Source organism: Mustela erminea, chromosome 18 (assembly GCF_009829155.1).
Source record: "Mustela erminea isolate mMusErm1 chromosome 18, mMusErm1.Pri, whole genome shotgun sequence".
NCBI lineage: Eukaryota > Metazoa > Chordata > Mammalia > Carnivora > Mustelidae > Mustela > Mustela erminea.
In genome coordinates, this window is record NC_045631.1 from 42,369,324 (window position 1) to 42,392,250 (window position 22,927).

The 22,927-nt window shown below is 54.5% G+C and overlaps 2 protein-coding genes across 6 annotated transcripts; both read left to right on the forward strand.

The window, feature by feature from the left end:
- Positions 1–1,409: 1,409 nt before the first annotated feature.
- On the forward strand, positions 1,410–6,140 carry VPS25 (vacuolar protein sorting 25 homolog). 2 transcript variants are annotated; one of them, XM_032320673.1, is made up of 6 exons: positions 1,410–1,772; positions 1,983–2,128; positions 2,823–2,876; positions 3,373–3,461; positions 4,230–4,305; positions 4,675–5,721. In XM_032320673.1, exons 1-6 carry the CDS (start codon positions 1,720–1,722, stop codon positions 4,701–4,703), a joined length of 447 nt encoding a protein of 148 aa, XP_032176564.1. In that variant the 5' UTR covers positions 1,410–1,719; the 3' UTR covers positions 4,704–5,721. The 2 variants fall into 2 exon arrangements, with proteins under 2 accessions (XP_032176564.1, XP_032176563.1); XM_032320672.1 differs by lacking the exon at positions 4,675–5,721 and adding an exon at positions 5,728–6,140 and having other exon boundaries at positions 1,415–1,772.
- A 191-nt stretch (positions 6,141–6,331) lies between these two features.
- Positions 6,332–22,275, forward strand: WNK4 (WNK lysine deficient protein kinase 4). 4 transcript variants are annotated; one of them, XM_032320666.1, is made up of 19 exons: positions 6,332–8,166; positions 9,609–9,781; positions 10,762–10,982; positions 11,323–11,480; positions 11,990–12,078; positions 12,165–12,381; positions 14,584–14,851; positions 15,096–15,217; positions 15,445–15,503; positions 15,601–15,718; positions 15,992–16,108; positions 19,139–19,276; positions 19,831–19,885; positions 19,990–20,597; positions 20,677–20,737; positions 20,843–21,248; positions 21,332–21,531; positions 21,697–21,794; positions 21,902–22,008. In XM_032320666.1, the coding sequence occupies exons 1-19, from the start codon at positions 7,549–7,551 to the stop codon at positions 21,902–21,904; spliced, it is 3,729 nt and encodes a 1,242-aa protein (XP_032176557.1). In that variant the 5' UTR covers positions 6,332–7,548; the 3' UTR covers positions 21,905–22,008. The 4 variants fall into 4 exon arrangements, with proteins under 4 accessions (XP_032176557.1, XP_032176558.1, XP_032176555.1 ...); XM_032320667.1 differs by having other exon boundaries at positions 21,697–21,752; positions 21,902–21,982; XM_032320668.1 differs by lacking the exon at positions 21,697–21,794 and adding an exon at positions 8,833–8,910 and having other exon boundaries at positions 8,052–8,166; positions 21,902–22,275.
- The last annotated feature ends 652 nt before the right edge of the window (positions 22,276–22,927 follow it).

The following is a 22,927-nucleotide window of genomic DNA, read 5'->3' on the forward strand; positions in this document are numbered from 1 at the left end:
GGCAGAGGCTTTAACCCACTGAGCCACCCAGGCGCCCTGAAACATGTACATTTAAAGAATGGGGGTGGGCGGGGCAATGAAACAAAGAGAAAGATCAGAGAGACAGTAGCAGAACAAGGATAAAGCAGTCCCCTGGAAGCAAAGGAAATTGTGCCCTTTAAAAGAACATTATAAATTGGATGGTTCATCCATTCATGCAACAAATATTTGTTGGGCACTTTGGTAGGTCAGGAACCGTGCACAATGAAGGATGGACTTGAGTGGGAGAAAGGTTAAAGATCAGATAGGAAATTGAGAGGGTGACAAAGTCAAGGAAGCAGTACATATTTTCAGATACGGGTGACCTGAGCATGTTTGTCAACTAGGGGAGAGGAGACAAGGAAAGGAAAAGAGGGAAGATTATGCACATAGTAGTTGTAGAGGCAACTGGAAAAGAGAGGTAAGAAGATATCCCAAAGTGTTGGTCTTGTAAAGGAAGAGTGACACTTCTTCCTTTGAGTCCAAAAGAAAAAAAGTTGAAGTGGAAAGGAGTTCTTGTGTGAGAATCAAGTGTGGTGACAGACAGAGGGGGAACGATTAAGAGGTTCAAATTTTTGACCTCAAGTTCACAAACTAGGAGGGGCCTTCTGCAGAAAGGAGATGGAGACCCGTGGAATGACTTGTTGAATGGAAACATTTGAAGAGTTAGTTACCTGGAGGGATGTTACAGGGAGTCAATAAAAGACAGTGCTGGGCTGCACTGAGAGCCCAGCAGTGAAGTCAGTTAGGGAACCTGGGGCTCAGCCAGCATGTTCTGTGATTTTTTTCCAGTAATACAACTCGGCCCAGGAATTGGGGAAGGTGGGTGTGGAATGGACGTGGGGGCAGGAAGCAACAACCCTGATCTGTTAAGTGACCAGCAGGTAGACAAGCAAGGGGGACAGAATGGGGTAGTCTAGGCTGGGTAAGGAATCAAGTAAGACCAAATCGGGCCCGGAGATTTGAGACTAGCAAAGTGAGAACGTGAGAGATAGACAGCTGTGGTTAAAGCGGGCAGCTCTGAATCACGGAAGCCGAACCTTTTCCAGAGATAAAAGCTACAGATGTGCTCCCACCGGGGCTGCAGGAGACCAGGGAATGGCGGAGTCGAAGGACATAGCAACTGAGGAAACCGGGGAATTGTGAGGCGTTTTTTTTTTTTTTTTTTAAATTTTTTATTTATTTATTTTAAAGAGAGAGATCACAAGTAGGCAGAGAGGCAGGCAGAGAGAGAGAGAGAGAGAGAGGAAAGCAGGCTCTCCGCTCAGCAGAGAGCCCGATGCGGGACTCGATCCCAGGACCCTGGGATCATGACCCGAGCCGAAAGCAGCGGCTTAACCCACTGAGCCACCCAGGTGCCCCTGTGAGGCGTTTGTTAAATGCAACCGACACGAATGTTAATATTAAAGGAAGCCCAGCAGAGGGGGGAAAAGCCTAGGCAATTCTACCGTCAAAGAGTGCCGCTTTGGATAAGTCACTGCCCTTCTCTAGAACTGAATGAGAAGACTTCTCGGGGCTCTAGACGGTAAGAATTTTTAGGATAACGGCAAGGGACTGGCTGATCAGCGAGACCCCTTCCGTTGGGCCGTCCCTCTCCGAAGTGGCATCCGGAACCTTTCTGCTGTGCTTTTTGCCCGGACGTGCCGAAGCGGAGGCCGGAAGTCCTTTGCCCGGACGTTCCGGGTTTCCTGGACTACTACAATGGCGATGAGTTTCGAGTGGCCGTGGCAGTATCGCTTCCCGCCCTTCTTTACGTGAGGCTGAGACCCCGAGAAGCCCCGCTGTGCCTCCCTCCCCTGCCCCAGACCCCGGGCTCAGCCCTGATGCTTCAAATGGGGAGGGGGAGAAAGGACCCGGTCGCCACCACTCCCAGTCCCCTACATTGTCCCCCAGACGCGCCTCCGGCAAGTGCTGCCTCTCGCTCTCTCCCTCTAATTCTGCGCCCCACCCCCTTCACCCGGCAGGTTGCAGCCGAACGTGGACACTCGGCAGAAGCAGCTGGCCGCCTGGTGCTCGCTGGTCCTGTCCTTCTGCCGCCTGCACAAACAATCCAGCATGACGGTGATGGAAGCTCAGGAGAGCCCGCTCTTCAACAACGTGAAGCTACAGCGTATCCTCCCTCAGGCTCTTGCACAGCCCACACACATGCACTTCCACGCTTTCCCACATGCCCAGACTTCATACCCTCTTTCACCCACAGTAGGCAGGTTCCCACCCAAACTGGACTTGGGAAAGAGCCGGTGTGTGTGTTATAGCTGTCTTCCATTTTATCCCCAAACCCCAACGCTAAATGCACCCTCAAACCCCCTTGCCCTGGCTAGTGACAAGGACCTGGGTGTCATAGAATCTCTGCCCTGAAGCCAGGTCCCAAGCTTTTCAACCCAAGCCCTTTTGACTGTCAATCTCTCCCCTTCTGAGTGAAGCTCAAGCTCTGGTATTACCTTTGGTAATTTTCTCCACCTACTCTCTTCCTCCCAGGAAGTAAAGGTCATTTGTTTTTGCTGCCTGATTCATACCTAAAATATCTGTGGAGAAAGTCTGAAGGGAGGAGAAAGGACAGAGGGCGACAGATGGTAGTACCGTTCATTTTTAAAGCTATTCCCCTTAATTGAACTAGTTGCTCTTTGCCTTCCTCCTCCCAATATCCAGGAAATGCCAATTTATAGCCTGTTGGGGGAATTGCACATATACGTGTGTGGGAGGGAGAGGAAGGGGACAGGTGGCTCTCAACATGACATTGGCCATGAGAATTTTTATCCTACCCAACTCAGTCCATCAGTGCCCTTCCCTTAACTTCAAACCAGGCAAGCTTCCTGTGGAATCAATTCAGGTTGTATTAGAGGAACTAAGGAAGAAAGGTGGGTTCAGGGCCTCAGATTTCCTTATTTTTCCTCCTACTTGGCTTTTCCTGAGGGCAGATTGCCATAAGACTTTGCCTTTTTTTTTTTTTTTTTAAGATTTTATTTTTAAGTAATCTGTACAGCCTATGAGGGGCTCTAACCCACAACCTTGAGATCAAGAGTCACCCACTCCACCAGCGGTGCCAGCCAGGTGCCCCACAAGTCTTTGCTTTTAACAACTTTTTTCTCTCCCCTGGCTTGGAACCCATAGTGTTCTGTACAATAGGTAGTCCAATTCCCAGGTCTTTTTTCCCTGTTGGTATTCACCACTGAAATCTCTCCATCTGTGTTCTGAGACCTGGAGAGAGAAAAGAAGAGAATTGAAGTGCCTTGCAGTTAGTAATAAAACAGATTTCACTTCCTGAGAGCTGGGTCTCTTCCACTGTGTTCCACCTTGGTTTTACCTTCTGTCCCTTCTTAGCATAAGATGCTTTCATAAGTATCTTTTTTGCAGGGAACCTGGAGTGGTTGGATAAGAACAAGTCTAGCTTCCTGATCATGTGGCGAAGGCCAGAAGAATGGGGGAAACTCATCTATCAGTGGGTGAGACTCTTCCGCCATGGTGACCCATGGCAGAGAATTGTATCTATGTTCAGCAGATACCTGGTGTTCCCAGGTCTAGACTGAGCAAAGTGGGCAGGGGCAGAAAGAGGAAGTATAGGTCTTCAGGCATGCCTCTTTCAGTGACTCAATTTCCCTCGCTGTGTAGAACTTCCCTGCCTTTGACTGCAGGAGGCTAGAGGCTACATGAGGCCATGTTTGGAGAATGCAGTGCTGGAACCATGAGTGCTATTGTTGGTTGGAGTCTCTGGCCACAGAAGATAAATGAGGAAAGGAAGGGAAGGAAGAGAAAAAAAAAAAAAGCCTGGGGCCCCTCCCCCTCTGTACCCTTTGGGGCTGTCCACCGTATGAATGAGACATTCTGAACCAGTATGGGTGTGGGGACAAACTCTCTCCCCACATTCACAGCCACCCCAGCCCTAAACTTTCCCAAGGGAGAGAAGAGGGGAAGAAGCATCAACAACCCAAATATAACAAACTTATGCCACCTATTTCTGAACAGGAAAACAGAATGAGAGGTCACTGCTCAGACATGTGAAGGCCTGTGGTTTTAGTGGTTCCGTGTATGTGTGTACATGTATAAATATAGCACCTGTGGGGTTTGTGGTGTTTGGGCCACTCCTGCCGAGGTGACAGTGAGCCTGGTTTGGGAATAGGTACCATTCCTGGGTCAGATAGGTGGAGCTGGTGAGCTCACCTTCTCCCTGGGATTTCAGGTCCTTATTCAACCCCCATTTTCTGTGTCCATAGGTTTCCAGGAGTGGCCAGAACAACTCCGTGTTTACCCTGTATGAACTGACCAATGGGGACGACACAGAGAATGAGGGTAACGCTTCTCCCTTTCCCCCCAGTTTTGTGATCTGAAGCCTCTCCAGTCCTTGTTTGACAGTCAGACTTCCCATCCCTGCCTCTGAATTCCAAATACTGCATAATACAAGGCCTTTTAACCCATGTCCAAGGTTTCCCTAAACTACCTGAATTTATATGCATAATACCCCCAAATTTTGTCTGTGGGGGTGTATGTGCATTATTCTAGGGGTAGAGTCCATATTAAAAGATTTTCAAGGGTATCTGTGACCCATGAAAAGTTAGAATTACTGGTGTAGATGCTGAATGAGGAACCGGGGCAGGAGATTAAGCTGAAGATCTCATTCCCTGCTGACACAGGCCTTTCTTTCACCCTTTATACTTACAGAGGGCTCAAGATTTGTGGGCGTCAGCTGAAGGGATTGGGCCAACACCCCCATCCCCACCCCCAGGCCTTTTAAATACTTTGGTTTCTGGCCAGGCAAGGATTTGTATACTGTTTGATTTTTACATAGTGTAAATATATTCTTAGCTCTTTTATCTCTGGCTTCACATTCTGATCCCTAGGCTCACCAAAAGTTCCAATCTCAGCTGGGCAAAAAAGGGCACCTCCCCTTTCTGCCAGGCTCTGGCTGCCGTAACAGAGTTTACAGCTCTTGGCTGTTCCCCCCTGCCCTGCAGGCCTCTGCTTGCTACTCCCACCATCACCCCATGACTTCAGTGCTGCAGCCTTGCCCAGCCCACCACTCGTGCTGGGCAAAGCTAAAGGCTTCCTCAGAAAGCAAGCTCCCTGACTCAAGAGGTAGGCCCCCGTAGGGGGGGTGAGGTGTGCGAACCTGTTTGGGCTTGCCACCTGCTTCTCACCTCTCCCTGCAGTATCTTGCCATATCTTCAGATACTCAGCTGGCCCTTGGCTCCCAGCTTTGTTCCTTTTAACTAGGTAAGGGTAGATACCTGTGCTGGATCTTAACAGTCTCCTGGTCAGAGGTATGGCTACACTTCTTTGTGTTAGGACAGGTGCTCCTGATGGCAGTACTAGGGTTGGACCCTAATGGGTCCAACTAGGGTCAGAATCCAGTGACAAGGACCTTGACCTTCCTAGGCTTCACTGTCCCCTGCTCTGTGGTCCACAAGCAGGTAATGTCATTCTTGTACATCAGACACTCATGGTGCAGGGGTGGGGGATACATATGAGGGTTGAGTCTGACAGAAGAACCTGGACAGGGAGAATAAGCATGAATCCTCATTTCATGCTGACTCAGGCTTGCTTTCAGCCCTTGCTCTAAGGAGTTTGCAGGAAGGGTTGGCAGCAGCCACAGCAGTATCGATGGCACATGTCTCCCCTGGCTTCAGGGTCTCAGCTTCCAGCTAGACTCTGCTCCTCAGGGGCCTTGAGCCCGCAGAAGCAGAGTATCCCTGATCCCCATCTCTCCCTATCCAGAGTTTCATGGGCTGGACGAAGCAACCCTACTTCGGGCTCTGCAGGCCCTACAGCAGGAGCACAAGGCTGAGATCATCACCGTCAGCGATGGCCGGGGCGTCAAGTTCTTCTAGCGGAGACCTGTCTCCTTTTACTTCTTACCTCCCACCCTTCCAGGGCTTTCAAAAGGAGACAGACCCAGTGACCCCACAGACTGGATCTGTGACTCCACCAGACTCAAAAGGGCTCCAGTCCAGGGATGGGTTTCCCAATTACCCGGTGCGTCTGTCCCTGAGGAAGGGTGAGGCTGAGGCGCCAGGGAAAAAAAAGATGTGCTTCTCTTTGCCCTACCTCCTCTCCCATCCTCGACTGTCCCCGAGCCAGGCAGGGTCTGTAAACCTTTAACTCCACATGTGTTCACACACGTAAGTACATACACACATGCGCCTGCACAAGCTTCTGTCCCTGCCCCTTCCCCACCCCCTTAGCTGCTATTGCCTCCCCTCTCAGGCTGGTGCTGGATCCTTCCTAGGGGATGGGAGAAGCCCTGGCTGCAGGCAGCCTTCCCGGCAATATGAAGATAGGAGGCCCAGGAAGGGGCCTGGTAGTGAGAGGCCAGGCTGGACACTGATTTATGTGATTTACGATATTAAAAAGCTCAACCCCACTTGCCTGCCTGCCGTTGGAAGTTACTACTGGAGTGGGCATGGGGAGGGCTGTGAAGCGTTGCCCCCAGAGTCAATCCCAGCCTAGGAGAGGGAAGAGGCCTATGGCCTTTGTAAATGAAAAGGTCCTCCAGTGCTGGCAGGCTCCAGTGCGCCTGTGGTTTTACATCTGCTGGGTGGGCTGTGTGGGGGCATGCTGATGGAACACAGCTTGGGGACAGAGTGCTTGCTTTCTCTGAATTGGAGTAACTTAGTGGCTTCCCCTTCCCTCACGTCTCCCCCACCCCATGAAACCCCTAAACCACTCTGAAGCCCCTCCCTCCATCCTTCTGGTCTGGGTGGGGTCGTTGAGGCCTAGGGGAGCTGAAGAGGTGTAGACCGGATGTGGACTTTGGTTTATTGGGAACTTTGGCAAACAGAAGGAGGAGGAAGGAGGGCCCACGTAGCAAAAACAGCTACTGTGGCCAGGGCCGGGCTGCGGCCAAGGTAGGAGGTGGAGGGGATGGGTGACCGGGTCCTTGGCTTGGGGGAGGGGCTTGCCCTGGGGTGCACACACCCATCCCTGTCCCGCCCAGAGGGACAGCAGCTTAGGAGAAAACCAAACCTTTCCACTGACCTCTGTTTTGTCGGCCTGGGGCTACCCCGGACAAACAGGAGTGGGTGGCGCTACCTTATCTGGGGCGTGCAGGCGGGTGGTAACCTTCCCTTGAACCTCCCCCCTCTTTAGAGCCCGAGAGTCGCGGTCACGTTTCCTCTCCCAGCCCCAGCATCGTGCCTCCTCCGCCCCCCCTACCCCCCCTACCCCCCCGCCCCCAAGCAGGTTTGCGCACTCTGCGAGCGGACACACCTCCGTCTCGCACCCGGTCAGCCTCGGAATGAGCCTGTAGGAGGGCGCGCGGGGAGGCCGGGAGGGCCTGTGGCCGGGGGCGGGGCGGGGCGGGGCGGCTGAGGTGAGGGGCTGCGCGCCCCGCTCCGCGCGCAGCGGGCAGCTCGGAGGGGGCGGCCCTGGGGGCGGTGGGGCTGGGGGCGGGACCGGGGGCGGGGCTTAGGGGAGGGCCAGCCAGGGACTGGGGGCCCCCGGGAGCTCAGCCGGAGCGCCGCGCACCCGGCCAGTCCGCCTGTCAGGCCGCCTCCTGCAGCCGCCCGGCTAACTGCCTTGTGGCGCCGGCCCTTCCTCATGCTGGCACCCCCGACCCCCGAGACTGCGATCCCCATGTCCCAGGCGGAGGCCGACCTAGCCCTGCGGCCCCCGCCGCCTCTCGCCGCCGCCGCCGGTCCGCCCCGCCTTGGGCCCCCTCCGCGCCGGGTGCGCCGCTTCTCCGGGAAGGCTGAGCCCCGGCCGCGCTCTTCCCGTCTCAGCCGCCGCAGCTCAGTCGACTTGGGGCTGCTGAGCTCTTGGTCCCAGCCAGCCTCACCCGTTCCGGAGCCCCCCGCTCCTCCGGACGCTGCTGGTCCTGGCCCCGCGAGGAGCCCACCGCCTAGTTGTCCAGAGCCCCCCGAGGGCACGTGGACCGGGGGAGCCCCGGTGAAGGCTGCAGACTCCGCGCGTCCAGAGCTCGCGGGCTCTGCAGGAGGCCCGGGGTCCCGGGATCCGCCGACAGTCCCCGAAGCCGCGGCTCGGGAGCGGCAGCGGGAGCAGGAGGAAAAGGAGGATACGGAGACCCAGGCCGTGGCAACGTCCCCAGACGGCCGATACCTCAAGTTTGACATCGAGATTGGACGTGGCTCGTTCAAGACGGTGTATCGAGGGCTGGACACCGACACCACGGTGGAGGTGGCCTGGTGTGAGCTGCAGGTGCGGCTGGGCGCCCCCTCTGTGGCACCTCGGGATGGGACCCTGTGGAGGTTTTGGGATGAGAAATCTAGGAGACAGCAGCAAGGGAGAGATCTATCTTTACTGTCAAATGTCGGGACACTCCTGCCCACTCCCCCTTGTTCTGATGATCAATGGATCTAGCTGATTCTGGGCTGCAGAAGGATAAACTGAGGCAGAGGCATAGGGTGGATCCCCTATGGGTTTTGGTCATTCTAACTTTAAAGTCTCTATACTCAACAATGAGAGTTGGAAGATAGGATGCAAAATCCGTTAGGGAGTCAGTTCAGATCTGAGGGGTGACTGGCCTCACCAGTCTCCTGCAGTGGTTACTATCTCTCCCCTTCCCTTTCCTCTTAGTCTTGAGACCCTCAGTATGACCCTGGTCCTCCTCCTCCTTCACCGTGGATCTTTGCCGAGTGGGAGACTGGGATGATGGAGGCAGGGAGCTGGGGCAGGATCCTCTCCACTTCCAGAAGATTTAGAGTGGTGGTGGCAGGATGCGGCGGCCTTCCCAGGCCCCTTCGGGAGCAGTCAGACTTCTAGATTTCTCCACAGCTGGGGGAGGGGGAGACCAAGTGCTCCAACCCTGGCCTGAGTCCAGTCCTGCTCCTCATCTCACTGTCTACCTGGGCTTTCCCTTCCCAGACCCAAAGGCACTGAAACCAGTGGGCTCTAGGGGGATGTTGGTGTGAAGGACCTTCTTTCCACTGAAGGAAGAACCCAGTTAAGTCTGGGCCAGCAGCTTTGGATTCAAACTGGGGGGCAAAGCCTGGGTAAGGGTCCTCCCCTCCAGCCCTGGCACTGGACTCACCCCTTGCGCCTGCCAGTGCCGCTCCCCAGGCTCTAGGCCAGGAACAGAAAGGCAGCCAAATGGGGGGTGGGGGGATGAGAGGTGGGCGGGACAGCCATGGGGCAGGGGGCGGTCTTCTGGCGCCTGGTCCTGGATCTTTCTCTGTAACTCCCTCTGCAGCCCTCCTGCCTCCTGTCTGGATCTAGCAGTTCCCAGTTTCTGGGGCCAACCCCCCTTGAAGGCCCCAATTCTCTGCCTGCTGTCAGCCTGCTGCCTGCCTGCTGCCTGCCCACTGCCAGCCCCGGGGCGTCCCCTCCCGCCCCACGGCTGGCCTGGGAGGCCACAAAGGCGCTATTGAGCTCAGGACTCCTGGACTGGGCTGCATAAAGGCCCTTGTGTCCAGCAGGGGGTCCAAGGGTGGCCCCAGGCCCAGGATGGGCGTGTCCTTGCAGCAGCCTAAGGGGGCGGATTGAGAATTCAGGGTATACAGCCCGTTGGGCAAGTGATGACCTAGCCTCATCTGTGGGTTCCAACCCTCACTGCTCCTCAGCACCTCCCCATGTGTCCCTTCCTCCTCTCCGTGGGAGTCCTGGGCCTGTTGTGACCTTGACCCCCATCCCCTACCCCACAGACTCGGAAACTGTCTCGAACCGAGCGACAGCGATTCTCCGAGGAAGTGGAGATGCTCAAGGGGCTGCAGCACCCCAACATCGTCCGCTTCTATGACTCATGGAAGTCAGTGCTGAGGGGCCAGGTTTGCATCGTGCTGGTGACCGAACTCATGACCTCCGGCACCCTCAAGACGTGAGCTCTGTGCCTGGTGGTAGTGTTGGTTGGTGGGAGAGCTGTTGGTGGGAGGTCCCCACTGCTTCTGGAACTTCTCCCAGGCTCCTCAAACTCTAGATTTAGGTTCCAGACCGGGTTCACTACCTCTCACCCACCCCTACTGCGTCTCTGCCTGGGTGAGTGGCAGTGTCCACCCAGCATTGCAGCCAAAACTCGATCTCCCCAGATGCCTCCTTTATCTCCACTCTTTGCATCTGTCTTCCCCCATCAGTCTGTCTCCAAGGCCTCCTTATATTTCCCCATTCCGCCTTCCCAGTTCCATCCACTGGCACTCACTGGTTTGGAGCCCTGCAGCAGCGCCTTCACAGGCCTTCCCCCACTCTGCCCTCACCTTTCCAACCTATCCTATCTTCCTACAGTCTGGGGAATCTCTCCTTTCCTTCAAGGCTTCCCACCGCTCTCAGGTTAAGGTCCACACTCTGCCTATGCCCAGATTCCTTAGGATCTAGCCTCATCTTGAGCCTAGGTTCCACAGGAACTGAATTCCCACTACCTCCTCCCACCTCATCCTGTTTCAGTTTTGGTGCCTTTGAGTCCAGTGTCCTCTCCGCCTGGAAAGTCTCCATCCCTTCCCCTTTTCACCCTTGAACCCCTACTCATCCTTCAAGACGAAACATAAAAAAGTTATTTCCACTCTGAAGCCCTCCCCCATGCCCAAGGCGGTTAGTTATTCCCTTCCCGCGTTCCCCAACCCCTTCGGCGCTGCCCTATCTACAAGTTCACCACCGGATCCCTTTTGTACTCTCACGTCTAGCCACCACGCCCCCGACTCAGTTTCTCTCTGGAACGCCGCGAGGACCTGAGCTAGAATAATGCTGGCAGAAGATGTGTAGGCGATAGTGCCGGTGGGAGCCGGGGAAGTTCCCAGCCGAGATCCCCTCCCCCCGCCTCCGCCTCCGTATTCCCGACGCGACCCTGGCAACGTGCCTTTCCCCCAGATACCTGAGGCGGTTCCGAGAGATGAAGCCACGAGTCCTTCAGCGCTGGAGCCGCCAGATCCTTCGGGGGCTTCATTTCCTACACTCCCGGGTACCCCCCATTCTGCACCGGGATCTCAAGTGCGACAACGTCTTTATCACGGGCCCTTCAGGTTCGGTCAAGATCGGCGACCTGGGCCTGGCCACGCTCAAACGCGCCTCCTTTGCCAAGAGCGTGATCGGTGCGTCCCTCCAGGAGGTCCTTGCTATTCCTACCTCTCCCCTCCCCAATAACCCCCTCCCCAACAACGTCAGAATAGACCCCGGGGACCCTTTCTTCCCATAAAGGCCCTTTGAGTTGCACGGAATTAGGAGAGCATCGGGAACATGGGGAGACCTATGGCAACCCCCCCCCCAACACACACAGTGGGGAAGGGTCCTCACTAGTATTCCAGAACTCGGGGTGTGGGGGGGGGGGATTTGCGCCTTCCGGCACCCCCTGGCTAGCTGGTGGTACGCCCAAGAGGAGAGAGGAAGCCAGAGGAAGGCTCCGTAGCCTGATGCCCACTGTGGATCCTACAGGGACCCCGGAGTTCATGGCCCCTGAGATGTACGAGGAAAAGTACGATGAGGCGGTGGACGTGTACGCATTTGGCATGTGTATGCTGGAGATGGCCACCTCCGAGTACCCTTACTCCGAGTGCCAGAATGCCGCGCAGATCTACCGCAAGGTCACTTCGGTGAGAGGGGGTGGGGAGGACAGAGAATTCCAGGTCACCTCCCATTTTCCTGCCCCAGTCAGCCTGTGGTCAATGCCGTTTCCCTTAAAGAAAACAGGCTAGACGCGAAGATGCTCTGGTAAACACCGAAGTATAGCGGATGCACACACGCTCCCCCGACCCCCGCGCCCCCGGCCCCCCTCCCCTGTCCTAGCTGTTTAGAATAATGATGTGTGTACCGCTCCCTAGAGTTTACAAACGGTTTCACATCTGATCTTTCATGCGGAGGGTGAGCAGGGAGGGCCTCGGCTGCGCCCTGCGCTTTACAAACGGGAAAACTGGCTCAGGGAGACCTGTTCAAGGTCATACTGTGGATACGTGGCGGGACGGGGATTCGAAATCGAACCGTCTAGTAGCTGTGGCGGGGCTTTGACGATTGCACGCTCTGTTGCCTCGGGTGGGGTGTGGGGGGGAAGCAGAGAGCTGGGGCGCAGAGGTCCGGAGACCTCATGCAAACCCCTTTCCTCCAGGGCACAAAGCCGAACAGCTTCTACAAGGTGAAGATTCCCGAGGTGAAGGAGATCATCGAAGGCTGCATCCGCACCGATAAGAACGAAAGGTGGGGTGGAGGGGCGCAGGGTGGGTGTTAGGGGAGGCTTGGAGGGCGGGCGGCGGCCAGGCTCGGCTCACCGGCGCCGCCCTCAGGTTCACCATCCAGGACCTCCTGGCTCACGCCTTCTTCCGCGAGGAGCGCGGCGTGCACGTGGAGCTAGCGGAGGAGGACGACGGGGAGAAGCCCGGCCTGAAGCTCTGGCTGCGCATGGAGGACGCGCGGCGTGGGGGGCGCCCACGGGACAACCAGGCCATAGAGTTCCTGTTCCAGCTGGGCCGGGACGCCGCAGAGGAGGTGGCGCAGGAGATGGTGAGCAGGGGATAGACTGACCTGCCGCTGAGCTTGGGCGGGGCTGTGGGCGTCGACTGGAGGGCCCCGGGTGGGGTCCCTGGGTGGTGCGACTGGCACCCAGCTCACCCCTCGCAGAGTGTTTTGTAAGCGTCTCCTGGCCCCTCCCGCCTTAACGCACTCACACGCACACCCAGTGTGCAGTCTCGCTGAAAGATTTCCTTTTCCAGAGGGTTCTCCAGCCTCCCCGGTTCTCCTGGGTTCTCCAGCCTCCACTCCTCCAGTGCTCTACTTTCTGCTGATCCAATTTTCCTGGAATGCTCTTTTCTCCAATTTATCTATTTATTTTTCACCTTTTCACCCTCCACCAACCTTGTGTCCACCCCTGCCCCCCCCCCCCCGTCTTCCTCCATGCTCAGAACCATGAATTTCAGGAAACCCATTCCCTCTAGAGTCAAAATTAAATGCTTCTTTCCACTTCAACAGGTTTTTCATTACAGGACCCACCACCATCGGTCTTGTTTTATACTAGAGGACATTCCTGTCTTTCTCCTCTACTAGACTGTAAATTCCTTGAGGGCAGAGACTGTGTTCTATTGATTTTTCTGTCTCTGACAGTGCATGGCACGTGGTTGGAGGTCATTAATAATCCCACATTTGTATATGGCTTCAAGCACTTCCACGTGCCTGTCAGTGTTGGTACCAACCCTGCGTGGAGTGGTTCCGTCCTGATGTACTGATGAGGAGATGGAGGGCTCTAAGAGGTTGAGTATCTTGTCCAAGGTTCTGAGCGAGTAAGTGGCAGAGCTAGATTTAAACTTGGGTTGTTCAGATTTTAAGTCAGAGCACCCCCACCCCACCTCCCTTACATGCACAGCGAAGCTTGTCCTTGAGATGAATAAGGACATGGTGAACAGAAGCTGCCAGACCAAGAGAGGCATACCTAGGAGGTAGAAGATGGAGAGCTGATTTAGGAAGGCCAGAGGTGGGTGGGGAGAGGAAGAGAGTTTGAGATTTCTTTCTTTCTTTGTTTCTTTCTTTGTTTTAAGATTTTACTTATTTATTTGAGAGAGAATGAGAGAGAAAAAGGATGAGAAGGAGAAGGGTCAGAGGGAGAAGCAGACTCCCTGCCAAGGAGGGAGCCTGATGAGGGACTTAATCCTGGGACTCCAGGATTTGACCTGAGCCAAAGGCAGATGCTTAACCCACTGAGCTACCCAGGCACCAGAGTATGAGATTCCTGATAGAAAAATAGCTATTGAGGGGCACCTGGATGGCTCAGCCCGTTGAGTGTCTGCCTTTGGCTCAGGTCATGATCTCAGGGTCCTGGGATCAAGCCCCACTTTAAGCTTTCTGCTCAGCAGGGAGCCTGCTTCTCCCTCTCCTGCTCACCCTGCCCATGCTCTCTCTTTCAAATGACTAAATAAAACCTTAAAAAAAAAAAGGAAAGAGGGGCGCCTGGGTGGCTCAGTGGGTTAAGGCCTCTGCCTTCAGCTCAGGTCATGATCCCAGTGTCCTGGGATCGAGCCCTGAATTGGTCTCTCTGCTCAGCAGGGAGCCTCCCCCCACCCCACGCCTGACTCTCTGCCTACTTGTGATCTCTCTCTCTGTCAAATAAATAAATAAAATCTTTAAAAACAAAACTCTTTAAAAAAAAAAAAAAGGAAAGAAAGAAAGATGGCAGTTAAGAGGGTAGGGATCATCTGTGCTAGGTCTGGGTCAGGAACCTGAGAATGTGAAATGTGGCATAAGAAAAAGCGGGTCTCCATAGCACAGCTCACACCTGACTTGGGATCTGACCCTGATCCTTTATAGGGATTCTTGATGACACCAGTGACATCTTTAGGGGACTGTAGAGAATGTAAAGATGTAGAGAAGAATCCCTAGCTTCTGGTCACTAGATGCCAGTAACATTGAGTTTTGACAACTACAAATGTCCCCAGATATTGCCACAAGTTCCCCTTTCCCCCCTGAGTGCAACTGACCTACTAGATACCCATGAACTAGTCACAGCTTTCCTTATGTCTAAAACAGAGCTAAGACCTTCCTTGGCAAGTTGCGGGGTGGATTTCATGATGGTGATGTAACAAGTTGCTGGTTCATCAACGAATGTTAGTGCTCTTTCTCCTGGAGAAATATTCTAGAGCCCCCAAGAAGGCATCCTGACGTGTCTTGGAGCAGAGTCCTCACCTCAAACTGTGTTCCTCCCCCTCTTAACTCCAGGTGGCCCTGGGTTTAGTCTGCGAAGCTGATTACCAGCCAGTGGCCCGCGCAGTACGTGAACGAGTTGCTGCCATCCAGCGAAAGCGTGAGAAGCTGCGCAAAGCTAGGGAGTTGGAGGCCCTCCCCCCTGCACCAGGACCTCCACCAGCAGCTGTCCCCATGACTCCTGGTGGTCCCCCCAGCGGCTTCCCCCCGGAGCCCGAGGAGCCTGAGGCGGACCAGCACCAGCCTTTCCTCTTCCGCCATGCCAGCTACTCATCTACCACCTGTAAGTCACCCTGGACTGGGGGATTTGGGACGTGACCTTGGTCCCAGTACCCTTGGCCTCTGCCCCCTGCCCAGAAGTTCGGTCCAGCAGCACCGTCCCTTCCCCTGCCTTCCGCGTCTAGCTGTGAACTCCTTCTGGGAAGGAACTCCTACAGCGCCAGGCCCCTCCTTGCTCAGGCAGCCCCCCTGCTCTGCCACCATTTCCCTTTATTTCCCCTTTTTTTGATCCTCTCCTCCCCAACCAGCGGATTGTGAGACTGATGGCTACCTCAGCTCCTCTGGCTTCCTGGATGCCTCAGACCCTGCCTTTCAGCCCCCTGGGGCGGTGCCATCCAGCCCTGCTGAGTCCCATCTCTGCCTGCCCTCGGTGAGAGGGGGTCACTGTGGGGGGCTCCCAGCCATTCCAAGCCTATGACCTATCTTTCTCCCTGTGAAACCCAACCCCATGACCTGGCCCCATGTCCCTGGAAGTCCTGCACTCTGTCTTCATCTTCCTTAGTTCCCTCTGCCTAGTGCCCCAGCACCCTTGACCCCATCTCCCTGCATCCCAATGATTATTGTCCTCTGACCTCCTAAAAAAATGTCCTATTTCAGGCTTTTGCCCTGTCCATTCCACGTTCTGGCCCTGGCAGTGACTTTTCCCCAGGAGACAGGTAGGTTCTGGTAGGAGCTGGGGTGCTGGAGTGACACATACGGCGCTCTGGGGTCCCGGTGTCCACTTTGACACTCCTACCTCCTTTCCTTTCCCAGCTATGCCTCGGATGCAGCGTCAGGCCTCAGTGATGTGGGAGAAGGGATGGAACGCCTGAGGAGACCCCCAGGGAGAACTCCCCGGCGCAGACCGCGATCCCGGCTGCGGGTCACTAGTGTGAGAAAGGGGTACAGGGGATGGGGAATAACCTGCAGGACCAAGATGGAAACTGCCAGCGGGGGGGTAAGGGAGGCCAGCCAAAAAAGAGAGGGCAGTATGTGACTGGTACCCTAAAGGCAGCCAGTCTAGTTTCTGATACCAGGCTTTGGGAACGGAGTCTGCTTCCCTCAGTTCCAGTCTGCCCACTGTCACTTGGTTGGAGTAGGCTGGGGACATGTGATGAGGACAGAGGGCCTGACATCCTCCCCTCTGCTGACTTTGAATCTGAAGGTCTCAGACCAGAATGACAGAGTGGTTGAGTGCCAGCTGCAGACGCACAATAGCAAGATGGTGACCTTCCGCTTCGATCTGGATGGGGACAGCCCGGAAGAGATTGCAGCTGCCATGGTGAGGGGGAGAGAGAGGAGGGGACAGAGCCTTTGGTTCCAGGACAGGAATCTCCTGTCTGATGTCCCCTGGTGCTGAACTCCCCCTTCCTCCCGCCCAACAGCAGGGTTTTTAAAGCACAGTAACACTGAAGACATCTCTGCCCTTGGAAGGTGTGGGAGATTTTTATTTATTTTGTGAGCTTTAGATCCTCAGCTGGAGCAGTCGGATAACATGAGGGTATCCATAAGTGCTGTGGTCAAGTACACGCTACACATGTGATCCTGTGTCTCTGGGTAAAGGGTGGCCTGGGGGCAGCAGGGGGGAAGAGGCAGAACTTAGTCTGGGTCTTGACAACAGCAGTGAAGACCGGAAAGGGTGGGTCTGGAGGAAGTACAGCATAAGGAAAGGCATGGAAGTAGGGAGTGACTTGGAATGTGGGGCTTGTGGGGGGGTTTATGAGGAAACTGGGTCACTAGAACTAAGGGTTCCTAGAGGAGAAATGTGGAAGCAAGGTTGGGCAGAAAGAGTTAGAGAGAGTGTAGTATGGTGAGAATAGGTTTTAAGAAGACTATTCTGCCAGGGAAAGTGGGAGATGGTTGGTGGGAGAGAGTCCAGTTGGCAGAAGAATACGATAAACTACAAGTGATCCGAGGAGAACGTGAATTATAGGGAAAGGGAAGAAGAAAAGGAGCGAATCTGAGAGTTATTTCAGGAAAATACGTTACTCTGTAATCCAGTCATTTTTTGATGTAGTATGGGGCATATAGTAGATGCTCAGTGAACACTTGAGTGGAAATGATAGGGGGTTAGGAAGAAGGGATTTCATGGGTGACTTGTAGCATGGAGAAGATAGTAGTGGTCGTAGTGGGAGCAGACCGTTAAAGGAGAGGGAAGCTGGAAAATGAAAGCATGTTTTCTTAGGGGTCACGATGAGCTTGAATAACAGGGGCAGGCAAGAACCTCCCTAGGAGCAGGAAACAGGCAGGGCTGGATCTAGGATCCAGAAGTGGATCTAGGAGTTGCCAGAACAGGAGGGAGAGTGAAAGGAGATGAGCTTGCAAAGCCAGAGGCAGAGAGGGTCTGAGAGTGGGTCTCAGCGGATACCCTGTTTTCTGGGCTGGGGAAGAGTAGGTCCCCAGAAGACACAGAGGTGGAGCCCGAGAGGCTGGAGGAGCCCCTGAAGATGTTAGCGAAAACTGAGTGAACAGAGAGTTTCAAGGAGGTGACATAGGATGAAGCCCGAGACAAGACCACACTGGCTTTTGTCAGAAGAAGGTCTTTGGGGGAGAGCTTTCAGTGGAGTGGGGGCAATGGATGCCAGTAGTGAAGGAGAGAGGGGAAAGAGAGGAGCATCAGGCTTCAGGAACTCTCTTTAAAGCTTCTCCTTCATCATGTCACTCACCTCGTATCAAGGACAAAGACAAAATATCATGTGGTGCAGAGGCTTATCATCTTCCCTCTAGCCATACTGGGTTCTGACTGGTCCTCTGAAGAGGCTGGGTGCCTTTCCAACTTCTGTCTCCATCTGCTCAGGGCTGCCTTGCCTTGAAAGGCTTCTTTCACCAGGCTTTTAATCCCACTCAGATCCCACACAGCCAGAGTGAAACCGCCCCCCCCCCCCACCGCCCGCAATGGACCACAGGGTCCTCTGCTCTCTTTTCTTTCCCTACCATTGTACCCTCCACTCCTCTGCAGTGGAATTCTCCTGGGGCTTGGATCTGCTCTGGCTTTTTTGGCCACACACCATTAATGGCTAACCACCTATGGTTAGAGTAAGGTCCCAGTTCTGGAGCATGGCCTTTGAAATCCACAGCACTCAGCTCTGCTGCGGTCTTCACTGCATCGTGAATGTGCCAGGTCCTTTCATGCCTCAGAGCTACTACTCACACTGTTCTCCCTGCTCTTCTCTTCCCGATGAACAGCATGGAACCGAGGAAGGGCTGGGCTTTCACATAAGACCTGAGTTCAAGGGCAACCCTCTCCAGTCCCCGCCCTCTTCTGGAGATTTGTACTGTGCCTCAATAAACTTTGTATCACTCAATAATGTAGATGATAATACTCATTTTGCCAAGATGTTCTGATATAGCATATACTTTATGAGAGGTGATAGATGTATGAGAAATGAAATTATATAAGAAGTATCCGCACATGATAGGTCCTCAGTGAAGGGTTGCTTTCTCACTCATCCTTCCAGGCTCAGCCCTGTGAAGCCATTCCAGCTTCCCTTATCCTCCTGGATGGCATGACCTGCTCTCTCTTGGGAATGGCATTTTTTTAAATTGCAGCAAAAAGCATTTAACATAAAATTTGCCATCTTAACCATTTTAAAATATACAGTCCAGTGGAGTTAAGTATATTCACGTTGTGATGAAACAGATCTCCAAGACCTCTTCATCTTGCAAATCAGAAACTCTGTACCATTAACTCTCCCTTTCTCCCTGCTGGGATACCATTTCTCTATACCTTGATCACAATGCCTTTCCTACCACAGGCTGACTTGCCGTATATTATGTATACGTCTCCCTTTCACTAGATTTTGGGCTTTCTCGGGGTCAGGACCTTGTTTTATGCTTCTCTGTATTCCTCACCTAGAGTAATGCTTGGTACATACTGTGTGCTCAGTGTTTATGAAATTGAATGTTACACTTAACCATCCATTGCCTTATTTTAACTTAGCAGATGGGACAGTGCAAAGAACTCGGGCTCTGGCTTTAGACAAATCTGGGTGCACATTTTGTGATTTTAGGCAGACTGAACTTAACCTTTTGGAGCATTGATTATCTTTGAACTCTCAAATGGGAATGTGCATACAGAGCCTGGGGAGCCATTGTCATCATTAAATGAGATAAGACCCTGGAAGGAAAGATCTGGGGTAGAATGCATCCTAGGAATGTTAGCTCCTGTCCTCCAAGCTGTCATTCTTACACTGCAAGTTGGTGGTTGGCAGAGCAGTGGGGTGAAGGGTTGGCTCTTAAAGATCAGTGCAGGGGGGGAGGGAGAAGTGGGATCACTGAGCCCTCTCTCCCCTTCCTGCTGACCCCTTGCCAGGTGTATAACGAGTTCATTCTGCCCTCGGAGCGAGCCGGCTTCCTGAGCCGTATTCGGGAGATTATCCAGCGAGTGGAGACCCTGTTGAAGAGAGACACTGGCCCTGTAGAGGCTGCTGAGGACCCTCTGGGCCCCCAGGTCAGACCCCTCAGGTCACCTCCACCTCTCTGCTCCAGACTTACTCCTCTCTGCCTTCGCCAGTGCCCTTGGCTGTAACTCCTTCATCTCTGGGACTCTAACACGATGGCTCTTGCCCCATGTGAGAATCTGATGAAAGCTGTGGGCCCTCATTCTAGAAAAATGTGTTCAATGCATACTTTTCAACTCATTATTTTGATAGGATTTCAGACTTACAGAGAGGAGCTGCAAGAATTGTGCTAAGAACTCCTAGATACCTTTGCCCAGATTTGCCAGTTGTCAGTGTTTGGTCACATTAGTTTTGTCACTGGCTTCCTCCCTCCCCTCTCTACATGTATGTGCACATATTATTGTTTTCTGAACCACTTGAGAGCAAATTATAGACATGATACTCCTTTACCTGTAAATATTTTAACACATATACTTTTGAGTCCCTTGAAAGTCCTTTATGGACTCCTAGAGGTTCATGGGTCCCAGCTGAAGCCCGCTCTGAATGTCCCATCTAAGACTCAGCTCTTCCCCACTGTGACCATGGGCCCCATTCTCTTCCTCAGGAGGAGCCAGCACCATTGCCTGCCCTCTCGGGCCCCCTCCCAGACCCATCCCGTGGTATGTACAGAGTTCTGTCCCTACTCTCACAATCCTTGGGATTGTTTCTGGGAAGGGCGTAAGGAATGGGGGACTGGAACTCAACACTCCTTCCTCACCCGCAGAGCTCCAGAGCTGCACCTCCCTGGAGCAGAGGAGCTGGGCAGCCTTCTCCACCTCCTCATCTTCTTCTGGAACCCCTCTGTCTCCTGGAAACCTGTTTTCCCCTGGAAACCTGTTTTCCCCCGGAACCCCTGTTTCCCCAAGTCCTATCTTCCCTATCGCTTCTCCCCCGTACTCCAGCCCCTCCCTATTCTCCCAAGTGTCTTCAAATCTCTCGCCACTTTCCCCTGGCTCTCCACTTGCGTTCTCCCCCAGTGCTACCGAGGTCCCTGACCCAGCCTCTCATTCTCTGCAGAGCTCTGTCCTCCCTTCTCCACCTGCCTTCTCTCCCAGTGGCTCCCAGGTCACGCTGACTCCTCCTTCCTTTCCCCCCTGCCCCTCCACATCTCCCCTCCCCTCCACCACAGCCGCCCCTCTCCTCTCTCTGGCTAGTGCCTTCTCACTGGCTGTGATGACTGTGGCCCAGTCCCTGCTGTCCCCCTCACCTGGGCTCCTGTCCCAGTCTCCTGCAGCGCCCCCTGCTCCTCTACCCAGTCTGCCCCCACCTCCCCCCGCTGCTCCTTGTGACCAGGATAGGCCTTCACCTCCAGCGGCTGAGATGGAGAATGAGGTGAGTAGGAAACCAAGAGGGGTGGTTAGGGGCACTTCGTTCTGGATCCTTCCCCTCCTCACGGACTCACACTTTGTAGGCCCTGCCAAATCCTGCTCGGCCCCTTCTGGGTGAAGCCAGACTGGAGCCCATCTCTGAAGGTGAGGCTTCTGATCACTGACCTTCTGCCGCCCGTTATTCTCATTTCATATCCTGCCCCTGCTTTCTCTCCCTCCTTCCATGACTCCTTCCTTGTCACTCTACAGAGGGAAAGCCGCAGCTTGTGGGGCGTTTCCAAGTGACTTCATCCAAGGAACCAGCTGAGCCTCTTCCCCTGCAACCAGCATTCCCGGCTCTTTCCAGTTCCCTGAAGCCTCCAACCCCTCAGCTGACCTCGGAGAGCTCAGACACAGAGGATAGTGCTGGAAGCGGGCCGGAAGCCAGAGAGGCTCTGGCTGAGAGTGACCGTGCAGCTGAAGGCCTAGGGGCTGGAGTTGAGGAAGGGGACGATGGGAAGGAACCCCGAGTGGGGGGCAGCCCCCCACCCCAGAGCCATCCCAGCCCGGTATGGATGAACTACTCATACAGCAGCCTGTGCCTGAGCAGTGAGGAATCCGAGAGCAGTGGGGAGGATGAGGAATTCTGGGCTCAGCTGCAGAGTCTTCGGCAGAAGTGAGTCTGGGGAGGAAGGACAAGAGGTAGACTCGGGAGAGCAAAGCGCGTGGCCAGCGCTCATGCTCCTGGTGTATCCTCAGGCACTTGTCAGAGGTGGAGGCCCTACAGACACTGCAGAAGAAGGAAATCGAGGACTTGTACAGCCGGCTTGGGAAGCAGCCCCCACCGGGTATCGTGGCCCCGGCTGCTATGCTGTCCAGCCGCCAGCGCCGCCTCTCCAAGGGCAGCTTCCCCACTTCCCGCCGCAACAGCCTGCAGCGCTCTGAGCCCCCAGGCCCTGGTGAGACTGCAGTGGCCCAGCTCCCATCTTTCCCGGGTCCCTTTCCCTACTGATCTGGCTTTCTTCCAGGCCCTGGGGGTCTGCCCCTTGGTGTGGGGGGACTAGCCCCCCTCTCCCCATGGCCCCTTCCCTCACTCAGTGCTCTCCCTCCCCATCCTGCACCAGGCATCATGCGAAGGAACTCCCTGAGTGGCAGCAGCACCGGCTCCCAGGAGCAGCGGGCAAGCAAGGGGGTGACATTCGCCGGGGATGTTGGCAGGATGGTGAGGGCGGGCCCAAGGGAGGGCGAGCCCAGGGAATGGTAGCTGACTGCAGCTTCACCCTCCTCCCATCCTGGAGGTTTCTTCAGTGTCTTTTCTTTTCCCTCCAGTGAATTCAGAACAGAAGCCATGTGTCTCCCCCACACCAGGGCCCACCATGGAGCTTGTGCTCTCAGAATCTGCTGACCAACACAACTCTGCAAGAAGACCCCAGTACTGAGGGAGTAGAAGGCCAGAGGGGCATGGAGAGTGCTGCTCCATTGTAGGGAAGAGCCAAACCTGCGGGCACTGTTTACTGTGTGTAGAAGGTGCCAGTTCTGCAGCCTACCATCTTCATGCCTCCACCTCCCCAGCCCAGGGTCAACCACTAAGCAGTCCCATTCAAGCCCTGATGCTTCTAGAGGGCACACTCTAGCTGAGCAAATATAGGGGGTGTGTTCACTCTAGAATTCGCAACAGCCAATAAAACTGCTGGAAACTAGGATTCTGTGACACCGTATCTGTTGTGCCTTTAAGAACTGGGGGTAAAGGGACGCCTGGGTGGCTCATTTGGTTGGGCAGCTGCCTTAGGCTCAGGTGATGATCCCAGCGTCCTGGGATCGAGTCCCACATTGGGCTCCTTGCTCGGCAGGGAGCCTGCTTCTCCCCGTCTCTGCCTGCCATTCTGTCTGCCTGTGCTCGCTCACTCTCCCTCTCTCTCTCTGACAAATAAATAAAATCTTCAAAAAAAAAAAAAAAAAAGAACTGGGGGTAAAGCCTTGTGGGGTACAGCAGGGGAAAATTCAGAAGGGACTCTCCTTACAATGGGAATCAAGGCTTGCAGCTCCCCAGCCTTCTGACTTCCTGCCAGCAGTCTGTGAGGAAACTGCAAGGTCAGTGATCCACTCAACCAAACTAAGGTCTCATCCAGACCCCAACTTAGGCCTAGAGAGGCAGGGCCAAGTGTAAAAAGAAGGAAGACTGTCCCTCATCTTTCATCTACTCTCTCTCTCAGAGTGGGAAAAGGCAGGAAAGCTGGAGTAAGGATGTGTTGTTTTTAAGGGTAGAGGACAGAAGAGTGACCTTCCCTTCCCCAAGAAGTGGTTCAGTCTCACACAACCCAGTGACCCCCCCCCCCCATGATCTCTCCCTTAAAT

What these genes read in the sequence shown, in the direction of transcription:
- VPS25 (XM_032320672.1), top strand. Translation starts at nt 1,720, where the DNA reads ATGGCGATGAGTTTCGAGTGGCCGTGGCAGTATCGCTTCCCGCCCTTC. An exon ending in AGAGGAACTAAGGAAGAAAG is followed by an intron (nt 2,877 to 3,372) that starts GTGGGTTCAGGG and finishes TCTTTTTTGCAG; the next exon opens with GGAACCTGGAGTGGTTGGAT. An exon ending in GGAAACTCATCTATCAGTGG is followed by an intron (nt 3,462 to 4,229) that starts GTGAGACTCTTC and finishes CTGTGTCCATAG; the next exon opens with GTTTCCAGGAGTGGCCAGAA.
- WNK4 (XM_032320664.1), top strand. Translation starts at nt 7,549, where the DNA reads ATGCTGGCACCCCCGACCCCCGAGACTGCGATCCCCATGTCCCAGGCG. An exon ending in TGGCCTGGTGTGAGCTGCAG is followed by an intron (nt 8,167 to 9,608) that starts GTGCGGCTGGGC and finishes CCTACCCCACAG; the next exon opens with ACTCGGAAACTGTCTCGAAC. An exon ending in CCTCCCAGACCCATCCCGTG is followed by an intron (nt 19,886 to 19,989) that starts GTATGTACAGAG and finishes CCTCACCCGCAG; the next exon opens with AGCTCCAGAGCTGCACCTCC.